The sequence below is a fragment of the Macaca nemestrina genome, chromosome 9 (assembly GCF_043159975.1).
Source record: "Macaca nemestrina isolate mMacNem1 chromosome 9, mMacNem.hap1, whole genome shotgun sequence".
In the NCBI taxonomy this organism is placed as follows: Eukaryota; Metazoa; Chordata; class Mammalia; order Primates; family Cercopithecidae; genus Macaca; species Macaca nemestrina.
The window spans coordinates 13,106,132-13,125,426 of NC_092133.1; the positions used below are offsets into that span (position 1 = coordinate 13,106,132).

The 19,295-nt window shown below is 40.3% G+C and overlaps 1 protein-coding gene across 12 annotated transcripts in view; it reads right to left on the reverse strand.

Annotated features, from left to right (window-relative positions):
* The window catches only part of LOC105467886 (phospholipid phosphatase 4), a 167,379-nt gene that overhangs the window by 20,173 nt on the left and 127,911 nt on the right, over positions 1-19,295 (reverse strand). For 11 of the 12 annotated variants that reach the window (XM_011717726.3, XM_071069029.1, XM_011717717.2 and 8 more), the window contains one exon: positions 2,923-3,093. The exons of the other annotated variant lie outside the window; for it this stretch is intronic. In XM_011717726.3, coding sequence (XP_011716028.2) covers positions 2,923-3,093 — 171 coding nt within the window. The remainder of the gene's footprint in view (positions 1-2,922; positions 3,094-19,295) is intronic. 12 annotated transcript variants of the gene reach the window in all.

Consider the following 19,295-nt stretch of genomic DNA (forward strand, 5'->3'; position numbering starts at 1 on the left):
TGTTGACATTTGGGTTTGGATAACTCCTTGTTGGTGGGCAGGGGGCCTTGCGATTGTAGGACATTTAGCAGCATCCCTAGTCTCTAACCCTCCACCCATTGGATGGCAGTAGCACCTACCTCTCAAAGTTGTGACAACTAAAAAGATGTCTACAGACATTGCTAAATGTCCCCTGAGAGGTACAGTCAGCCTCTCCATCACCCAGTTGAAAATAACTGGTGTGGACAGTGGCAGACAGCCTCATGAGGGAGGAACTCAGGTAAAATGAGCCTGACTCAGAGCCCTTTAGAGTATCCAAACGAAGCTGTGTTCCTCTCCTGGCTGACTCCAAGGGTATAAGTTGAACAGAAAATGACAGAGCTGAACTGGTCCTTGGGCTATATCAATAACCTGTACCAACAGATGCACGTTCAGTTTGGGCTGCAGAAGTCTACCATGATGCAGTTTTGGTTTGATTCCCAAATATGGTTTTAACCATCACTGAACATAAATTCTCTTGCTTTGCTTTCCCAACAGCCCACAGAGGATGAATATTCTCACTTGACTGCTCATAGTTCCTTTCTGTGCCTGTTGGATAGTATGGTTGGTTTCAAAGCCCCAGTTGCCAACAGGCCTTGGGTACACCAGCTGCAGCATAAATTCACCACTCTCTAAAGACAAGAGCTGTGATTCCACATTCCTTTACTCTGGCCACATTACACTACCACAGCTAGGAAACGAGGAACAAAACAGGGTAGAGTCAGAGAGTGCTGAAGACAGGCCAGCCTCACATCTTAGGTTGTCAGTACTATGCAAAGGCTCTTACTGACTCCAAGATAAAGGAAAAACTGATTCAATTCTGAAACCCCCAAATCATTCCCCGAATCCAAAGTGATTGAATAAAAGTGAAAACCTGGCATTTGTAGCTTACAAATAAATCACGTTCCAAAAAAAAATGTCTGCCTCCAAGTCAGTTGTTTGGGAAACACAACGCATCCTTCCTTAGGAAAATGTACTAAGCAACAATGATACCACTTTGCATGTGTGTAGTAAATTTCCATTTACAAAGAACATTTGGACCCATTATTTCTTTCAATCTACGAAAAGCTCTGTGAAATATTTAGGGATTAATTGTTCCTGCGCTCAAAGAAGAAACTGGCTCACAAGGGATCAATGAGAAGCAGTCCATAAAAGGCCATTTGGCCCATAATATTCTTCATGGGGAAATGCCCTAACCACATATGTGGAAAACAATTCTGTGGGAAAATATTCCCAGTTCCAAGGGGGGCTGTGCCTTTGTTTTTGTTGGCCCAGTGACTCTCTCCATCCTTCCATCTCATGATGTGGCTTCTTATCATCCAGCATTTCATCCGAGTCATTGATTAAAAACAGAACAAGGGCAGGCTCAGACCTGTGACCCTCTTCTGACCTCCCCCTTCAGGAAGGCCTCAGACCTTAGTAGCACTTGATACTTGCTGTGCTGTCCAAACCATGTCAGCATCTCTTTCCCTATACCCTTCACCCTTCAGCTCAAAGCTAGGCTGGGGTCACAGGACACCCAGAGCATGAGCTCCAGGAGGATATGGGGGTAGGGATGAGACTAGAAAGGAACAGGAGAAGCTGGGCAGTGCTGAAAAGAACACAAGGTCTCCAGAGAAGATGAGGAAGGAGGGGCTCTCAGCTAGGAGTTCCCCTCAACTCTGTCCCCATCCATTGCCTCATTACCACTACAAAAAAAAAAACCTGGAAAAGGTAGAAAAAAAGAAAAGGAAAAGTTCTGCAAGGCAGCTGGCTGCAAAGACAGAGAGAGGGGGGAGATGAACAATGCCCAGCAACAGTCAGAAAACAAGAAAGGGAGAGGAGGTTTGGGTCACAGACCTATCATGGAAGCCCATTCACCCAAAGAAGCTGGATTCAGGCACGTTTTCTTTGCTTTGTTTGGTTAAAATTGACACATATGGTGGAGCTCTTTCCCAGTGCTTCTTAGACTTCATCAGCAATGATAGGCTTGCTTAACAACCATGACGATTCTAGACCACTGCTCCAGATGCACCTTAACAACCATGATGATTCTAGACCACTGCTCCAGATGCACCTTAACAACCATGACGATTCTAGACCATTGCTCCAGATGCACCTCTAGAGAGTCCAATTTCTAGATCAGGGCAGCCTGATCAAGGTGATCCAAGGATTCCCCTTGGGAAACCCTGCCCTAGACCCCACGCTTCCCAGAGGCCACACCTCCTGTGGACATCACCTCCGTCTCGGCTCTCTGTGTGCTCTGGCAGGTGGTGGTTTCCTTTCAGACAGACTGTGAGCTGCAGTTTCTCTGCAGAAGGACATGGCATGGTTTAGTTATATTTCAGGAACAAGCCCCTCCCTTGTTTTGTGTTATTTGGATTTTTAACAAATATTCCAGGACTGACATATGTGTGTATATATATAGAGAGAGTCAAACCTCACCCCAGGCTTGCAGCTGTGGCTTGGAGCATTACTGGAATGAATCCCTGGCTGGATATACCTTTCAGAAGAGCATCCATGGTGACAAATATGTCCTTGTAGGCTGGATTCAATAAGCAAAGGAAGCCAAAAACCACCTGGCACTAAGTCTGAGGACTGAGGCAAGTGATCCAGCAGGAAAATCACATTTGGGTCTCAGGCCAAGGGTGACTCTAAACCAAAGGGCCTGACATTCTGGCAGGACTCAAGCAGTCTCCTGGAGCATGAAGGAGGAAGAAGACCTCCAATTCTTTCCCTAGGAAGGCCAGACCTCATTTGAACCAGCATATTTGCTTCAAAATTACATCCACTCTGTCATTTCAGGCTCCTCTGGTTTCGGACAATGGGCACTTAGCTTCCCACAACTGGTGCATTTCTACACCCATCCCTGGAGGAGAGGGGCAACCACGGTGAGGTCTAGTCAGGCCCTGGGCAGGGACTCACCTTGCCAGTGATGCTTGTAGTCACACATGCGGGACAGGGCAATCATCATGGCGCAGTACAAGGGCAGGATGGCAGCACAGAGCCGCCAGCTCTTTCCCCGCCCACTCTCGGTGAAGCAGTGCAGCTTTCCCGCCAAGTAGAACGTCGTGAAGCCAAGGCCTGAAAAGGCAACTGCCAAACAGAAACAGCAGGTGTTACTGTAGCAGGTGGTGAGTGGCAGGGAGTCAGGGCATGCTGGGCATTCCGTCTGCCACCTTGCACACCCTCAAGGCCAAGGCCATGTTGGCACCAGGCACTATCTAGGCAATCTGTGCTCCTGCTAGAACCAGGCTGCTATGAAACTTTCAACCATAAGAATAATCTTCCAGGGTTACATGTGATCAAAACCTATTTTATTTCATCCATTCATTCAACAGTTATTTCAGGAGTCTCCACTTTGTGCTAGACAGGCACTGCACTAGATGTGGGGAATAAAACGATGCATCAGATACTATCTCTGGAGTCAAGAGGCTCATGATCTAGTTGAAGGACATACCATACTAAGAGATAATTTTAATATAATACGATACATTCTATAAGAAACAAGTACATACAGAGCAAAGGACTGTAAGAACTGCTTAGATCTGAAGGGTATGGGAAAGTAAAGGGGCTAGGATCAGCCCCAGGTTTTTGGCTTGGGAGACTGAGTGTACAATGGTGGCATTCAGTAAGATGGGACCAGCAAATGCTACAAAAGAGTGAGTTTCATGGAGAAGTCAGTGATGACAACTACCTTGTTTTCTGTCCAAAATAATGGTTATTATTTTTTCAGAATTGCAAAGAAAACTCATGGCTGTGCTAAATCCATTGTTGAAAGCGTGGAGGTCTGAGTGTGGCATATATAAGCCCCAAGCTTTACATCCAAGCAGGTATAAAACATAGTTGGGAGCTCAGTGAGATTTAAGGTGGGAAGGGCTTAGAACAATGGTCCTCAACCAGGAGGTCCTCAACTCTCCAGGAGGCTGGAGAGTTGGCTCCCATTGGTATTGACCCCCATCCTGAGCCCTTTCAGGAGGAATAATGGACTTTATTCAAATCAGGTGGCTTAGCAAGTTTATCCACCTAATTACACTAAATGCAAGAAGCACAAAACAAACAAACAAACAACAAAAAAAAAACTGCTCTGGGGCTTTGTATGGTTATGGATGAAAGTCTCCAAGATCTGAATCAGAGGAGAGGCAGCCTTGGGTGTTGCCAAACTGGCATCTCTTAGGGAAACAAAGAAGCAAACAAATCAATGAACATAGTTGAGCTGTTGAGCTATACAGAATCACCTCTAATACCTGGGAAGCTTTAAAAAATACTGATAGCCAGGTTCCATTGCCAGCCATTCTGTTTGTAGTGGTCTGGAGGGAGCCGAGAGAAAGAGAGAGAAAGAGAGAGAGAGAAAGAGAGAGAGAGAGAAAGAGTGTGTGTGTGTGTGTGTGTGTGTGTGTGTGTGTGTGTGTACTCCCCAGATGATTCTAATGGCGGCCACAACTAAGCTTAGAGGCTTTCACTGAAGGCAGGTGCTACAGCTCCCCATCCCTCTGGACACCAGTCTAATCCAAACTTTCTTCTTGATTAGAAAATACTTCCGAGGGGGCAGAGCTCCTAGGTAACCAGCCCACACAATGACTTGGCAAAACAAGTATTATAAATATTCTCAATGCCAATACACCAGCAACTTTAAGAGACTGCCCAAAGCCCTGAGCCACAGCCTGGGCATCATGCAGGCATTTGTGACAAATGCAGATCCTCAGATCCAGCCCACATCTACTGAGTTAGAATCTGCATTTCACAACATCCACCAGCAATCTGTGCACACACTGCACTTGGAGAAGACTTGGCCTAAAATACATTCATTATCTTTGTAAGAGACCTTGGAACATCCATCTTAAGAAAATAATATAAAATACAAGGGAAATCTAGAAGGTTTTCTGCTCAAAGTTATTGATAAATATTGAAAAACTGAAAGTGATCAGTACAGAAGAACAGATAAGCAAGCTGTGACATTTCCATGTAATGGACTACGATGCAACCATGAAAACCACGTGATTCACATCTACAACATCTGATCTTTGACAAATCTGACAAAAACAAGAAATGGGGAAAGGATTCCCTATTTAATAAATGGTGCTGGGAAAACTGGCTAGCCATATGTAGAAAGCTGAAATTGGATCCCTTCCTTATACTTTATACAAAAATTAATTCAAGATGGATTAGAGACTTAAATGTTAGACCTAAAACCATAAAAACCCTAGAAGAAAACCTAGGCAATACCATTCAGGACATAGGCATGGGCAAGGACTTCATGTCTAAAACACCAAAAGCAACAGCAACAAAAGCCAAAATTGACAAATGGGATCTAATTAAACTAAAGAGCTTCTGCACAGCAAAAGAAACTATCATCAGAGTGAACAGGCAACCTACAGAATTGGAGAAAATGTTTGCAATCTACTCATCTGACAAAGGGCTAATATCCAGAATCTACAAAGAACTCAAACAAATTTACAAGAAAAAAACAAACAACCCTATCAAAAAGTGGGTGAAGGATATGAACAGACACTTCTCAAAAGAAGGCATTTATGCAGCCAACAGACACATGAAAAAATGCTCATCATCACTGGCCAGCAGAGAAATGCAAATCAAAACCACAATGAGATACCACCTCAGACCAGTTAGAATGGCAATCATTAAAAAGTCAGGAAACAACAGGTGTTGGAGAGGATGTGGAGAAATAGGAACACTTTTACACTGTTGGTGGGGCTGTAAACTAGTTCAACCATTGTGGAAGACAGTGTGGCGATTCCTCAAGGATCTAGAACTAGAAATACCATTTGACCAAGCCATCCCATTACTGGCTATACACCCAAAGGATTATAAATCATGCTGCTATAAAGACACATGCACACGTATGTTTATTGCAGCAGCAGCACTATTCACAATAGCAAAGACTTGGAACCAACCCAAATGTCCATCAATGACAGACTGGATTAAGAAAAAATATGGCACATATACACCATGGAATACTATGCAGCCATAAAAAAGGGTGAGTTCATGTCCTTTGTAGGGACATGGATGAAGCTGGAAACCATCATTCTGAGCAAACTATCACAAGGACAGAAAACCAAACACCGCGTGTTCTCACTCATAGGTGGGAATTGAACAATGAGAACACTTGGACACAGGAAGGGGAACATTACACACTGGGGCCTGTCATGGGGTGGAGGGAGGGAGGAGGGATTGCATTAGGAGAGATACCTACTGTAAATGACGAGTTAATGAGTGCAGCACACCAACATGGCACAGGTATACATATGTAACAAACCTGCAGGTTGTGCACATGTACCCTAGAACTTAAAGTATAATAAAAATAAATAAATAAAAGAAAACCACGTGATTATGTAACAATATAGACAACACTTAGGATGCATGCTAAGTGAAACAAGGAGGCCCCTAAAATGTAAGTTCAAGATAATCATTACTATAGTACCAAACAGTGAACAACCTGCAGCTTTTCCAAATTATCTCTGATAAGAATGTGCCTTCTTAAAAGCGATCTTGGTTACAAACACAAGATTATACCAAAGTAGAACTTTTTCAGCAACCAAATTAAACAAAGTTACAGTGGCTTAAAAAAAAATTAATGGAATATTAAACCAGGTTTATCCTAGGTATAAAAATGCAGCAAAAGAAAGTAAATGCAAATGTGAGTGGTGTGTGCATTGAAACATTTCTGCATAATGATTAGCATTCAAACATCAGAGCTGTGCCAATATATATTAAGTATTCTGCTTAAAGTAAAAATAAGTGGGAAGAAACCGCATTGCCCAACCCTGCTATAGATACTGTGGAGGAAGGTTATTAAGGGGTTTACGTGATGTTCCAAAGTGGCCCTATTTGGCCACCATCCTAGCAAGCACAACCACCTCTTAAATTCTATCCTCATCCACTTTGCTCTGTTCCTTCTATTAATTTCATTCTTCCTTGAGGTATCTGAGTGGGAGAGGAGGCTGGAGAGTTGGCTCCCATGTATTGACCCCATCCTGAGCTCTTCCAGGAGGAATAATGGACTTTATTCAAATCAGGTGGCTTAGCAAGTTTATCCACCGAATTACACTAAATGCGGGAAGCACAAAAAAACTGCCCTGGGGCTTTGTGTGGTTATGGATGAAAGTCTCCAAGATCTGAATCAGAGGAGAGGCAGCCTTGGGTGTTGCCAAACTGGCATCTCTTAGGGAAACAACAAACAAAGAAATCAATGAACATAGGGCAGCTATTGAGCAGGAATTTCTGTGTCCCCATAAAAAATGACTTGGAGACTTTAAGACATATGAGTCATCAGCTCAAGCAACCAATACTGCCTGCAGCACCTCCGGGTACATCCAGGGCATGGAGAAGGGAAAGGGCTGTGCAAACCCTCCACTGTCAAGACCTCGGGCAAATGGTTTGAGGTGAGATTCTCAGGCTCCTCCTGATCTCTCTGTCTCAGGAACTCGAATTTGGCCAGCATTGGCACCACAGGCTCTGACTCATTCTTTGGAGGGCAGGTAAAATGTATTTTCTCCCACACGGTGGGAGTCAGGACCACCACTGCGACCTCTCCAAAATGTTGGAGCCTCTGCCTCTTTGAGAAAGAGGAGGAATTATTCCAAGCCATCTTTACAGGCTATATGTAAGAGCCTAGATCCTGTGAGCACCCAGCAGCAGCCAGTCTTCCTGGACACATGCTACTGGGTCTTTGAATATTTTTTTAAACATCACTGTGTGCCCTTACTTTCCTAAGTTACACGATGAGGCTCCAATTTCATGCTAAACCTTATCCTTGTCACTTTCTTACTGATATTTATACAGTTATTGAACTAACATAATATGCTTTGACAAAGGACTTCTGGCCCAAGGGCATGTCTGAGCTATGGGAAGCCTTGGTTCTCTGCACTCCTGTTTTCCAGTAACTACTTGAGGAAGAATGAGACTCTACCAACCTATACTGACTTCGTATGATTTCATAATTTTTCTGCCATCTCTTCCTGGCAGCTAAGGGGTTGGGGACCAAGATGTGATCTCTCCCATGAGCCATCTCCTACCCAACTCTGAAATCCTAGGACTCTAAAGCATCAAGGCTCAGATTCAAGGTCAACTGGGAGGAAGAAAATCAACAACAAAAAAAACCAGGAAGGCTGCCAAAGACATGTTTTCTGACTCTAGCCATAGGGCATCCTACTCTCTTCTCAAAGAAAACAAGCATTTGACATGCTGTGAGGAGGGGGAGGGTGTTGTATAATGTTTTATTCTAGCATTGAACAAGTTAAATGACCTGCATTCCAAGTGAGTGTCTGTCCCCCACCCCACCCCCGTCTTCCCTTTATGCACAATCCTAGCTTTCTGCTTGATTAAGAACTAAAACTGAGACATGAACATTCAAAGACTTAGAGCATTAAACATTTTTAAACATGGGGATTATAAGAGAGAGGACAAATGTACTCACATTCTGCTAACATTACCAACAACAGAAATGAGTAGAAAACTCCCAAGCCAGTGGGATGAGAGGATATTCAGAGTCTACTTGTCCTAGGCAAACTTGTTCATTTGCTCTCCAGAGTTGGAGACACACAGACCTCCCCCCTGCCCCCACCACACACACACACCTTTACTACTGATGGGAAGGAAGTAGGCATAGTGACCTGTGGGAAGAGCATATGCCCCTCTTTTTCAAAGCCTTGTAGCAGGTTTTCTTTATTTGCAGCAGGTTTTCTTGGTTGTTAATATTTATGTGTTGATCTGTCTGTGAGCAGGAAAGATAGTCTAAACTAGGAAGAAGATGAAAGATAATGGCTTTTCACCCTGTTTCTGACACTTGTGATGCTTACTGGCTATTGTGAATGAGGGTAGATAGGCAAAGCATTACAATAAAAGGAGCTGACATAGGTGGTAACACCAGGTCCATCCCATGAACAGGGCTATCTGACTGCCTGGTGACGCTGAAGAGGAATCACTGGTTCTTCTCTCCAGCAACCCAGATGAGTTCAAAACTCTCCCTTTGCAAAGAAAGATCTAGTCATTGCGCTAACTTAGGTGCAATGTTGTAGTTTTCCCTTCAACCCCAGTTGACTCTTAAACCAAGTGGAAAATCTTTGGACCCTACTGATTGCAAGAAACACAAAACTGGCACCAAAAAAGAAAACTCTTTAAAAAACAAATGAGATAAGAACCAGGAAGACACATCCTGCTTTTCATGTTGTATTTTTTTACTTTTGCTAATTATAATACATTTCTCCACACAAGCTGATAATTTCTGGCACTGAAGACACAATTGTGCTCTGATGAGTCAATCTATACAAACTTTCCATTTTGGGATGTTCCGAGAGTTGGTATCATATTCTCTAAGAGGCAGAAGGACAATGTTGGGTAGCTTAATAAACCTTAGTACGGAAGGGTGTTTTGCAGAGGATGTAAGTTCATCTCCACAAGACCGTTTGAAACAAAGGATGTGGGAAACAAGCCTGCTTGGTCAGTGCCTGTTCAACCTCATCAGCAGGAGGAAACTATGCCAAGCAGAGCAGGCAGAGGAGCATTCCATCCGAAGGACAGCCAGGTGATCAGAGGTTGAGTGCCTCCCACGGGCCAGGCACTGTGCTTGAAGCTTCTCATTACGTTGCCTCATTTCATCCCCAGAACAACACAACGACATAGTCATTAGGCCATTCTACCAATGAGAAATGGAGGCTCAGAAAGTACAAATCATTTACATGGGTTCGATGCAGCTCTTTAGAAACTATGAGTTCTCTTTAAATACAGCAAAAACCACAGATGTTCTTAGCGTTATTACAGTTACAGCAATGCTAACTGCCTATTTGTTTTCATACCCCCAGTAGGGACATGCCCATCAGGGTCACTGTTGAAGCTCTAGGACCGAACGCACTGCCTGACAATAGGAGGCACCTGACATGTAATGACCAAATGAATATATAAATGGTAGAGACCATGTATTCATTTTACAAATATACTTGGACCCTATTAAGTATTCTGGCAAGAGGCCAAGGTCCTTAGGGACAGAAAGACATGAAAGGTCATGTCCTTTGTCCCCTGTTTCTAGGCAGGGTGATACCTGAGCTACCGAGCCATGTGAGATTTTCATCTCATGATGGAAAGGGTTGTACAGTCTTGTTTGAAAATGAGCAATGGGGAAAAGGAAAAGGAATTCAAAAACTCCTAATTAGTCTGAAAGCAAATGTCAGAGGCAGGAAATGCAAACAGAAAAAAGCAGACTGTAAACTCCTTTTGTTACCTCATGTTGCATTTTCAAAGAGGATTTTGTTCTGAGAAAAAGAATCAACTCAGGCTGAATGCACAAGAAGTGCAGAGGAAGAACAGTGGTGGGAGGAAAAATGATAGCGAGAGGAAGGTGGTCATCCTTTCGTCAACCGGCTGGAGGCACTGATCCTGGTAATGGGCAATTACAAGGAGGGAAAGTAGCAGCAGAGGAGGATTAAGAATTTTTTTTATATTTTATTTTTTATTATTTTTTTATTTTTTGAGATGGAGTCTCACTCTTTACCCCAGGCTGGAGTGCAGTGGTGTGATTTCAGCTCACTACAACCTCTGCCTCCTGGGTTCAAGCAATTCTCCTGCCTCAGCCTCCCCAGTAGCTGGGATTGCAGGTGCCCATCACTATGCCCAACTAGTTTTTGCATTTTTGGTAGAGTTGGGGTTTCACCATGTTGGCCAGGCTGGTCTTGAACTCCTGACCTCAAGTGATCCGCCCACCTTGGCCTCCCAAAGTGCTAGGATTGCAGTCGTGAGCCACTGCACCTGGTTGGGAATTAAGGATTTTTGAATGACAGAAGCTGCTTTGGCTCCACTGTCCACCCCACACTCCTTGATGAAAAATGCTTATGAGAACTCATAAATGTTACTCCTTGCACTGCAGAAAACTACTGACAGTCACAAGGATGGGAAGTGGTTTTGCATATCTGAACATCCTAATCTCCAGGTCTAAATCCCCAGGATAACTTTTCCTTTGATTATACGCCACAATGATCTGAAACATAAATATAAAAATAAGCCTTCAAAAGAAAGAAATTGCCTTTTTCCATAATGACATTAGAGGAGCTGATAAGAGCATGAGCAGGATTAAAATAAAGATGATATTTTAATGAAAAATGATTTTTAGTTTACCTTCAAAGGACTTAACAGAGCATAAATTTGATGATGGCATTTGAATAGTAATGCACATTTAAGAAACCACCAACAAGGAGTAGTCGTTGATTTGCCCAGTGTGCTCATCTGATCATCCTCTAATTGGAGTGCATGGACTTCAGGAGAAGCCCTTAGGTTGTAATAACTGTTTCTGCCTTGCTCTCTTCTAAAAGCGTAGCCTCAATTCCTCCTCCCTTTTATGAGATGTTATACAACCTGTCTCAGGGTTTGCTAGAGAAAAAGAACCCTTCTAACCTTCCACTAGCAGCCTTGAGTGAGGGTCTCAGCCAGCATGAGAAGAGAATATAAATGGTCTTTGCATTAAGAAGATCTGCTACCCCTGAAATGTTTGGCTCAAATGCTGACTAATAGGGACAGTCTGTGATGAGTGCTGGCCACATGGCCCAATCAGATATTAAATATTGTATGAGTGGAAAAAGGGAAGCAGATTGACGTCAAGCTACTGTCCTGAGCTAAGCTAGGTCCTTATTTTTGTAACTCAAGAAAACTGTAGCACAACCCAGTCTGAGAAACGCCAAGTGATTGTATCAGTGAGGAGGTGGCTTTCCAAGATTTCCTCATGTTCTAGTTTTTCTTGCAACAAATTCCCTGTCATCAAAGACCATTCCATGCTCATCTCACACACCACAAAGGAAGCTGACCATAAATAGAACTAGTAGCCTCATTACTTGACATTGGCAAAGTCTATCTTTCCAATACTTATGCCACCTGAGTTTAGAAAGACATATTTTATGTTTATATGAGAACTGTGAATTTTTTAAAGTCAGGAAGGCCATTTTAAATCTGGAAAAGCAAATAAGTTGCATTTTTCATGTCTTGCAACTTTTGCAGACACTGCTAATTGGGTCAATGAACTCTTTATCAAACAAACAACAAACAAACAGCAACAACAACAAGAAAACCCAGCTTTGGGCTCAGGATCTCCCTCAAGATAGTGTCCACGCACTGACTTGCCCCAGACAACAAATTGAGATCCACTTGCTGACTTCTCTGAAATAATTTAATCCAAGATGGCATTGAAGCAAAAATAACTCTTCTAGGTATTAAAAGACTTGGGTTCCAAATCAGTGTGGTATCCCCTCAACAATCTCATCTATTCTCTTAACAGGCACAACAACATCTGCTTCAGCCAGCTCTCCAAAGACTTGACATTTGTGAAAGGACTTTGTAAACAGAAATTCAACATACAAATAAAAGGTGTTACTTTTAGTAAAGCTGAGGAAACAAATATCTGGAAATATTGAATACGGAGTCTAGTCTCAAACCCAGACATGCCTATTTCTTAGCCAAAGTTTAGTTCCCATTTTCAAATACAAGAATGCCTAATAATTCCCAAACCTAGGACTTCTATTTCTAGCAGTGTCGCAGATTATATATTTTGTTTGAAATAATTCAATGTTAGATGAAATATTAAAACAATATTTTAAACATGCCACTATGTTGACACAGAGAAAAATTAATAAAAACAAGGTTCCCAAAAATGAAGGGAGAGAAAACACGTAGGGTGCAAGGACACAGGAAAGCCAGAGATCCACACTTGACCCCAAGTGTGTCTGTGGGGAACTGCAGACCTTGAGCTTCCACTTTGATGTCTCCCTGGGGCATAAGGATGAAGAAACAAAGTCTCAGGACTGCCCATGATGAAAAACATAACAGAAGATCCCTGAGTACATCTTGCACCCCAAAGACTAAACAACCTGCTTAAGTAGGAAAAAGCCAGGCATGGTGGCTCACACCTGTAATCCCAACACTTTGGGAGGCTGAGGTAGGTGGATCACCTGAGGTCAGGAGTTCAAGACCAGCCTGGCCAACATGGTGAAACCCCATCTCTACTAAAAATACGAAAATTAGCCAGGCGTGGTGGCGAGCACCTGTAATCCCAGCTACTCAGGAGGCTGAGGTGGGAAAATCGCTTGAACTCAGGAGATGGAGGTGGAGGTGGAGGTTGCAGTGGGCTGAGACTGCACCATTGCACTCCAGCCTGGGTGACAGGGTGAAACTCCATCTTAAAAAAAAAAAAAAAAGGAATAAGTAGGAAAAGAAGTCTGTCCTTCAGAAGAAAACAGCAGGGACACTTGCCTGTCTCCATCTTTGTGCTATGTGGAGTGATTTTAGAACTACAAGCCAATTCTCATAGGTTTTTGCTATCCAATTCATGCTTCTCATATGGTCTCCAAAAAATCATAAGTGGAGAGTTAATTTTGAGTGGTCCTGGGGTAGTTAGTGCTGTCAGGCAATTGGCAAAATATCTCTCTGGAGGAATTCAGCTTCAACCCAGACATCAAAGTATTTCCCAAAAATAAACTTCTAGGAAAAATTAAAAGCCCAGAGTAAGAAAACTGAAACACAAAGATCTAGGATATCATAAATGAGAACCTATAAGAAAAGCTGACTCATAACAAGTTTAGATAGTAGAGTTATAAGGCATGAATATAAAATAACTATTTGCAATATGCTTGAAGAAATTTGAGAAAAGCTTAAAACTAAGGACAGAGAACAAGCATTATAAAAGAATAATAAAGTAGATTTTTAAGAAGACAAAATAGAATTTCTATAAATGAAAAATATAGTAATTAAACTTTAAAACTCAATAGATGGATTAAATAGCAGGTAAAACAAACCTAAGTAGAGAATTAGCAAATTGAAAGATAGATTCAAATTTTAACCGGAATTTAGTTAAAAATTTAACAAGACATATGAAAAATAATGAAGGAAAGATTAAGTGACATGGATGATATGCTGAGAAGGTCTTACAAATGTCTACGTGAAGTTCTAAATCAGAGGAGGAAGTAATAGAGAAAATGGAGAAGAAGCAATATTCCAATAGATAATGGCAGAGGATATCTCAGGATGTTGAAAGACACAAACTTGAGATTTATAAAGCCCAGTGAATCCCAAACAAGATATATAAAAGGAACTCCACACCTAGACACAGCAATAATAAAACTTTACAACACAAAAAGAAGCAAGTTGTTAAAGACGTGCAGAAAGGAAGAAAAGAACACCTACAAAGGAGCAGCAGTTTAAGACTCACAGATGATTTCAAAAGGTTCAAAAAATCAAAGCTAGAAGCAAGTGAAATAATATCATCAAAGTTCAGAAAGAAAGAGTAACGGTCAAACTAGAATTCCATATTGAATAAGGCCATCTTCCAAGAATGAAGTCAAAGACAATTTAGGAAATTCAAAAACACAGAGCATGTAGCGCGCGAGCACACACACACACACACACACACACACACACACACACACAAATAAATCAAAGGAAATGTAAGGGATATGTTTTAGGCAGAAAGTGGTAAGGCTGAGACACACGAGGGAATGCTAAGCGAAAATACTGGCATATCTGTGGGTGAAAGTATGCAGAGGTTGGTGGTTTGTTGGGAGGAAGGAGAAAGAATCAAGCTAGAATTAAAATACCAGATAACATTATCAAATAAGTTAGAATATATTATTGATCAGAGTTAAAGAATTTAATGTTCTTACATTGCTCAGAAGGAAGAAAAGGTATTAACCTGAGACTTCGTTAACTATGTGTGTTAAACTAGAGGTTTGATAGAACTTTCAAACTAAAAGAGGAAAATAATGAATTCAGATATAAAAACAGTATAAGAAAGGAGAAAGAAGTCTATAAAGAATATACGAATAAGGCTTTAAATATGTGAGTAATTACAAGAAATAGAATTGAAATGTGCTCCCTATTTTAAAAATTTTTAAATGCATACATAAAATATAGGGCACACACAAAAAAGAAAAAAATGAGAAAATATTAATGAATACAATTCTGTATCAATACTAATTTTGATTTTGAGGGTCTTTATGGTAAGAAGCAATATTAGAGATAAAGATGATCGTGACTTACACAGTTAGTAGGAGGTATAATAGGAAGTATTATAATTCTAAACTGTTTACACGTCACTCCAAAATATATGAATCAAAAAATTGATGAAGTTACAAATACCCTAGAACTACAACATTTACCATAATAGTGGGAAATTTTAATTCACATCTTTGCTATTGACAAATTAAGAATAAACAGAAAACAGAAATATTAGATAGGACATATAAGATCTGAACACCAAATTAACAATCTTGTTCTAATAAACATATAACAACTTTGTGTCCAACAATTTAAAAATTCACATTCTTTTAAAGTCATATAGAATATTTATAAAAACTGACCTTATGATAATTCTCAAAGCTAATCAAAGATCTAAGGACTGGTTATTTGTAGAGATCTCTATCTGATCATAATGCAATTGAATTATAAACTATTTTGAAGATATAACAAGAAAAATATCTTACATTTGGGATTTTTTAAAAGCTCTGCTAAACAACTCTGGGTCACAGAAGAAAATAATGAAAAATTAGAAATATCCAGAATTAAAATTAATGAAAATAATATGTATTAAAACTTATAGAATATAGCTAATGCAACATTTAAAGGAAAATTTATAGCCTAAATTGTTTATGTTAGAAAAACAAGATTAGCATTATTGAGCTGCATTTAAATTAACAATAAGTTCAAAAACAACAATAGAATACATTCAAAATTGGAAGAGAAAAATAACAAAGATAATAAGAAAATAATGAAAAGCAAAACAAACATACAGTAAAGAGGCTCAAAGCAAAAAAAAAAAAATCAGTTCTTTGAAAAGACCAATGAAATAAATTGAAATGACTAAGTTCTAAAAACAAATAAAAATTACTAAAATATCTCAAGACAAAAATATTTTAAAATTCAAGAGTTTTATAGCTCTTGGTAAACTGATTCTATATTTTGAAATCTAGGACCAAATTTTCATGGGCACATTTTCCAGACATCCCCCCAAAAAATAAATCAACTCACATAGACGCTTTACAAAGAATTAAAAATGAGGGGATATTTTATGAAGCTTGTTAACTATGATATTTGAGTCTTATATATTTTCCAATTTATGTTTGATCTATCACTCACCGAAATATACATTTACATCTTTTTTGTTTGTTTGTTTGGTTTTGTTTTTGAATTGGGGTTTCGCTCTTGTTGCCCAGGCTGGAGTGCAGTGGCGCGATCTCGGCACACCACAACCTCTGTCTCCTGGCTTCAAGCGATTCTCCTGACTCAGCCTCCTGAGTAGCTGGGATTATAGGCACCCGCCACCATGCCTGGCTAATTTTTGTATTTTTAGTAGAAATGCAGTTTCTCCATTTGGCCAGGCTGGTCTCAAACTCCTGACCTCGGGTGATCCGCCCACCTTGGCTTCCCAAAGTGCTGGGATTACAGGCATGAGTCACCATGCCCAGCTTGAAATGTATATTTATATCTTAAACAATTTTCATGGATTTTATAGGTCTCATACTTCTATTTTGTACATCTGTCTTATTCTGGTAACAGTGATTCCAAAACCATACAGGTATGGTACAAGAAATGAGAATTACCAACCAGTATTACTCAAAACATATTTACAAAAGTCTTAAACAGAATATTATCAACCAAATCTAGCATTGAGTAAAAGGGGAATACATCTTAGCCAAGGTAGGTTAATTCTAGGAATTAAAGCAGGTTTAATGTTTTTTAAATTGATTACTATAAATGACCACATTAACATATCAAAGGGAAAGTATCACTTTTTTGATCCACAAAATTCAAAGTTCATTCTTAGCAAACTAGAAATGGAAAGAACCTCATAAAGAATGTCTAGCAAAAAAGTCCTACTTATTGGTCACACGTTTAAAGCATTCCCTGAAGATCAGTAACAAGACACAAACATTTGCTATCCCCACTTCTAGAACATCGCACAAGAAGCCCTAGCTAGAGAAGACAAGAGAACTCAATAAAAGGGTTAGGAATTAGAAAGGAAAAAACGAAACTGTCATTATTTGCAGGTGGTATGATTTTCTATGTAGAAAATGCAAAATAATTTATGGAGAAGTAATTAGAATTACTAGGAGAGTTTTTCAAAATTTCTGCATTAATAAAATTAACATACCAAAGTCACCGGCATTTCTGGATACCAGAAAATAATTAGCTAGGAAATATAATTTAAAAAATAAAATTTATAATAGCAATAAGAATATAAAAACCTAAGAATTAGTCTAATAAATGATTTGCAAATCCTTTAAAGAGAGAAGGATAAAACCACTAAAAGACATTAAGACCTAGATAAATAGACAAATATACCATAAGCTTGGAAAGGAAGACATGATTTCTCCTCAAATTAAACCCTAGATTCACTAAAATCCCAATCAAAATCTCAATAAAGGTTTTCATGGAACTTGACAAGCTGGGTCTCAAGGCTGAGAATAGCTAAGACGCTTCTGAAGAGCAATGGGAGAGATGTGGTAGACAATCCTCCGCTTCCGGTTATACAAGGATTACACTCCCCTGCAACCTTGAAATCAGGCGTGGTCATGGGAGTAGCTCTGCCAATGAAATGTAAATACAACTGACATGTGTCACTTCCGGGAGAAAGCATTACAAGTTGATAAGTGATTCTCCGTGCTCTCTTCTCGCCTGTGGAAGAACATATTGAGATAGTAACAGAGCCTCTGCCTGGGACCCTGAGTGACCACAACTGTATACGTAGCATGAGCAAGAAACAAGCCCTTCGAGTTTTAAGCCACTGAGGTTTGTATCCAAAGACAGCCCAACCTTCCCTAACCTACCCATGGAGATTTGTCTTATTTAAACCTTATTATAAAATGTATTATGTCAAGACATATTATAAAGGCATATATAAACGCACAATGATTAGGACCCTGCAGCATTGGTATAGGAATAAGTAAATAGACCCATGAATCAGAATTTTAAAAGCCAAGAAAAAGACCCATCCTTACATGAACATGAAATACGGCAGGAGTCATGATATGTTTTTGGTCGGTGCACATCAATAAATGGTGCTGGTATCCATATGGGAAAAAAATTGGACTGCTACTATACCCAGAAATCAATTCTGGCTGATAAAGCTAAAGGAGAAAGCAAAACTGTAGGGCTGTTAGAAGATAACTCAGTCTTGGGATTGACAGACATGTATTTAAAAATATACAAAAAATAAATACTAATCACAAAGCAAAGGACTGATAAAACAGACTTTAACATTCAGAACTTGGTTCATCCAAATACATAATAAGTCCTAGATTGGATACTTGTTTGACCAAAGCTCTAAAGGACTGCTGGCCAACTGGGAAAATTTGAAGATGGTTTACCTATATGGTGAGAGGAAATCTGCTCAAATGAAAACTTGGAGGTTGGTGACTGAAAATTACTTTTGATTACATATACAGTTGAATAATGTGGGGGATGGTGCACCAACACCCCACGCAGTTGAAAATCTGAGTATAACTTTTGACTCCCCGCAAAACGTTACTACTAGCCTACTGTTGACCAGAAGGCTTGCTGATAATATAAATGGTCAGTTAACCCACACTTTGTACAGGTTGGTGCAAGAGTAATTGCAGTTTTTGCTGTTAAAATTAATGCTACTATTTTTTTGTTTTGTTTTGTTTTTTTAAGACGGAGTCTCACTCTGCCACCTAGGTTGGAGTGCAGTGGTGCGATCTCGGCTCACTGCAACATCTGCCTCACGGGTTCAAATGTTTCTCCTGCCTCAGCCTCCTGAGTAGCTGCGATTACAGGTACGCACCACTGCACCCGGCTAATTTTTGTATTTTTAGTAGAGATGGGGTTTCACTATGTTGGCCAGGCTGGTCTCAAACTCCTAACCTCAGGTGATGCGCCTGCCTCGGCCTCCCAAAGCGCTGGGATTATAGGTGTGAGCCACTGCACCCAGTCTGTCATTACTTTTAATGTCAAAAACCACAACTTCTTTTGCACTAACCTAATATTTCAGAAAATGTGTAAGGTTTTCACATCTGTTGATGCAGCTGTAGTGACAGCTTCACAAATGATTTTTTTCTTTCTTTCTTTTTTTTTTTTTTTTTTACAATGGTCCTTAGGCTCGATTCATTCATCTTGAAATGGTGGGCAACCACAGTTACAGACCTCAATCTATAGTACATACTCAGTACAATTCAACTTTTCCTTGTAATGTCACGACTTTTCTCTGCTTCTCGGGAGCACTTCCAGCATCACTAGTGACACTTCGTAAGTCCCATGGTGTTATTCAAGGTTTACAACCTTGCTCCAAAGAC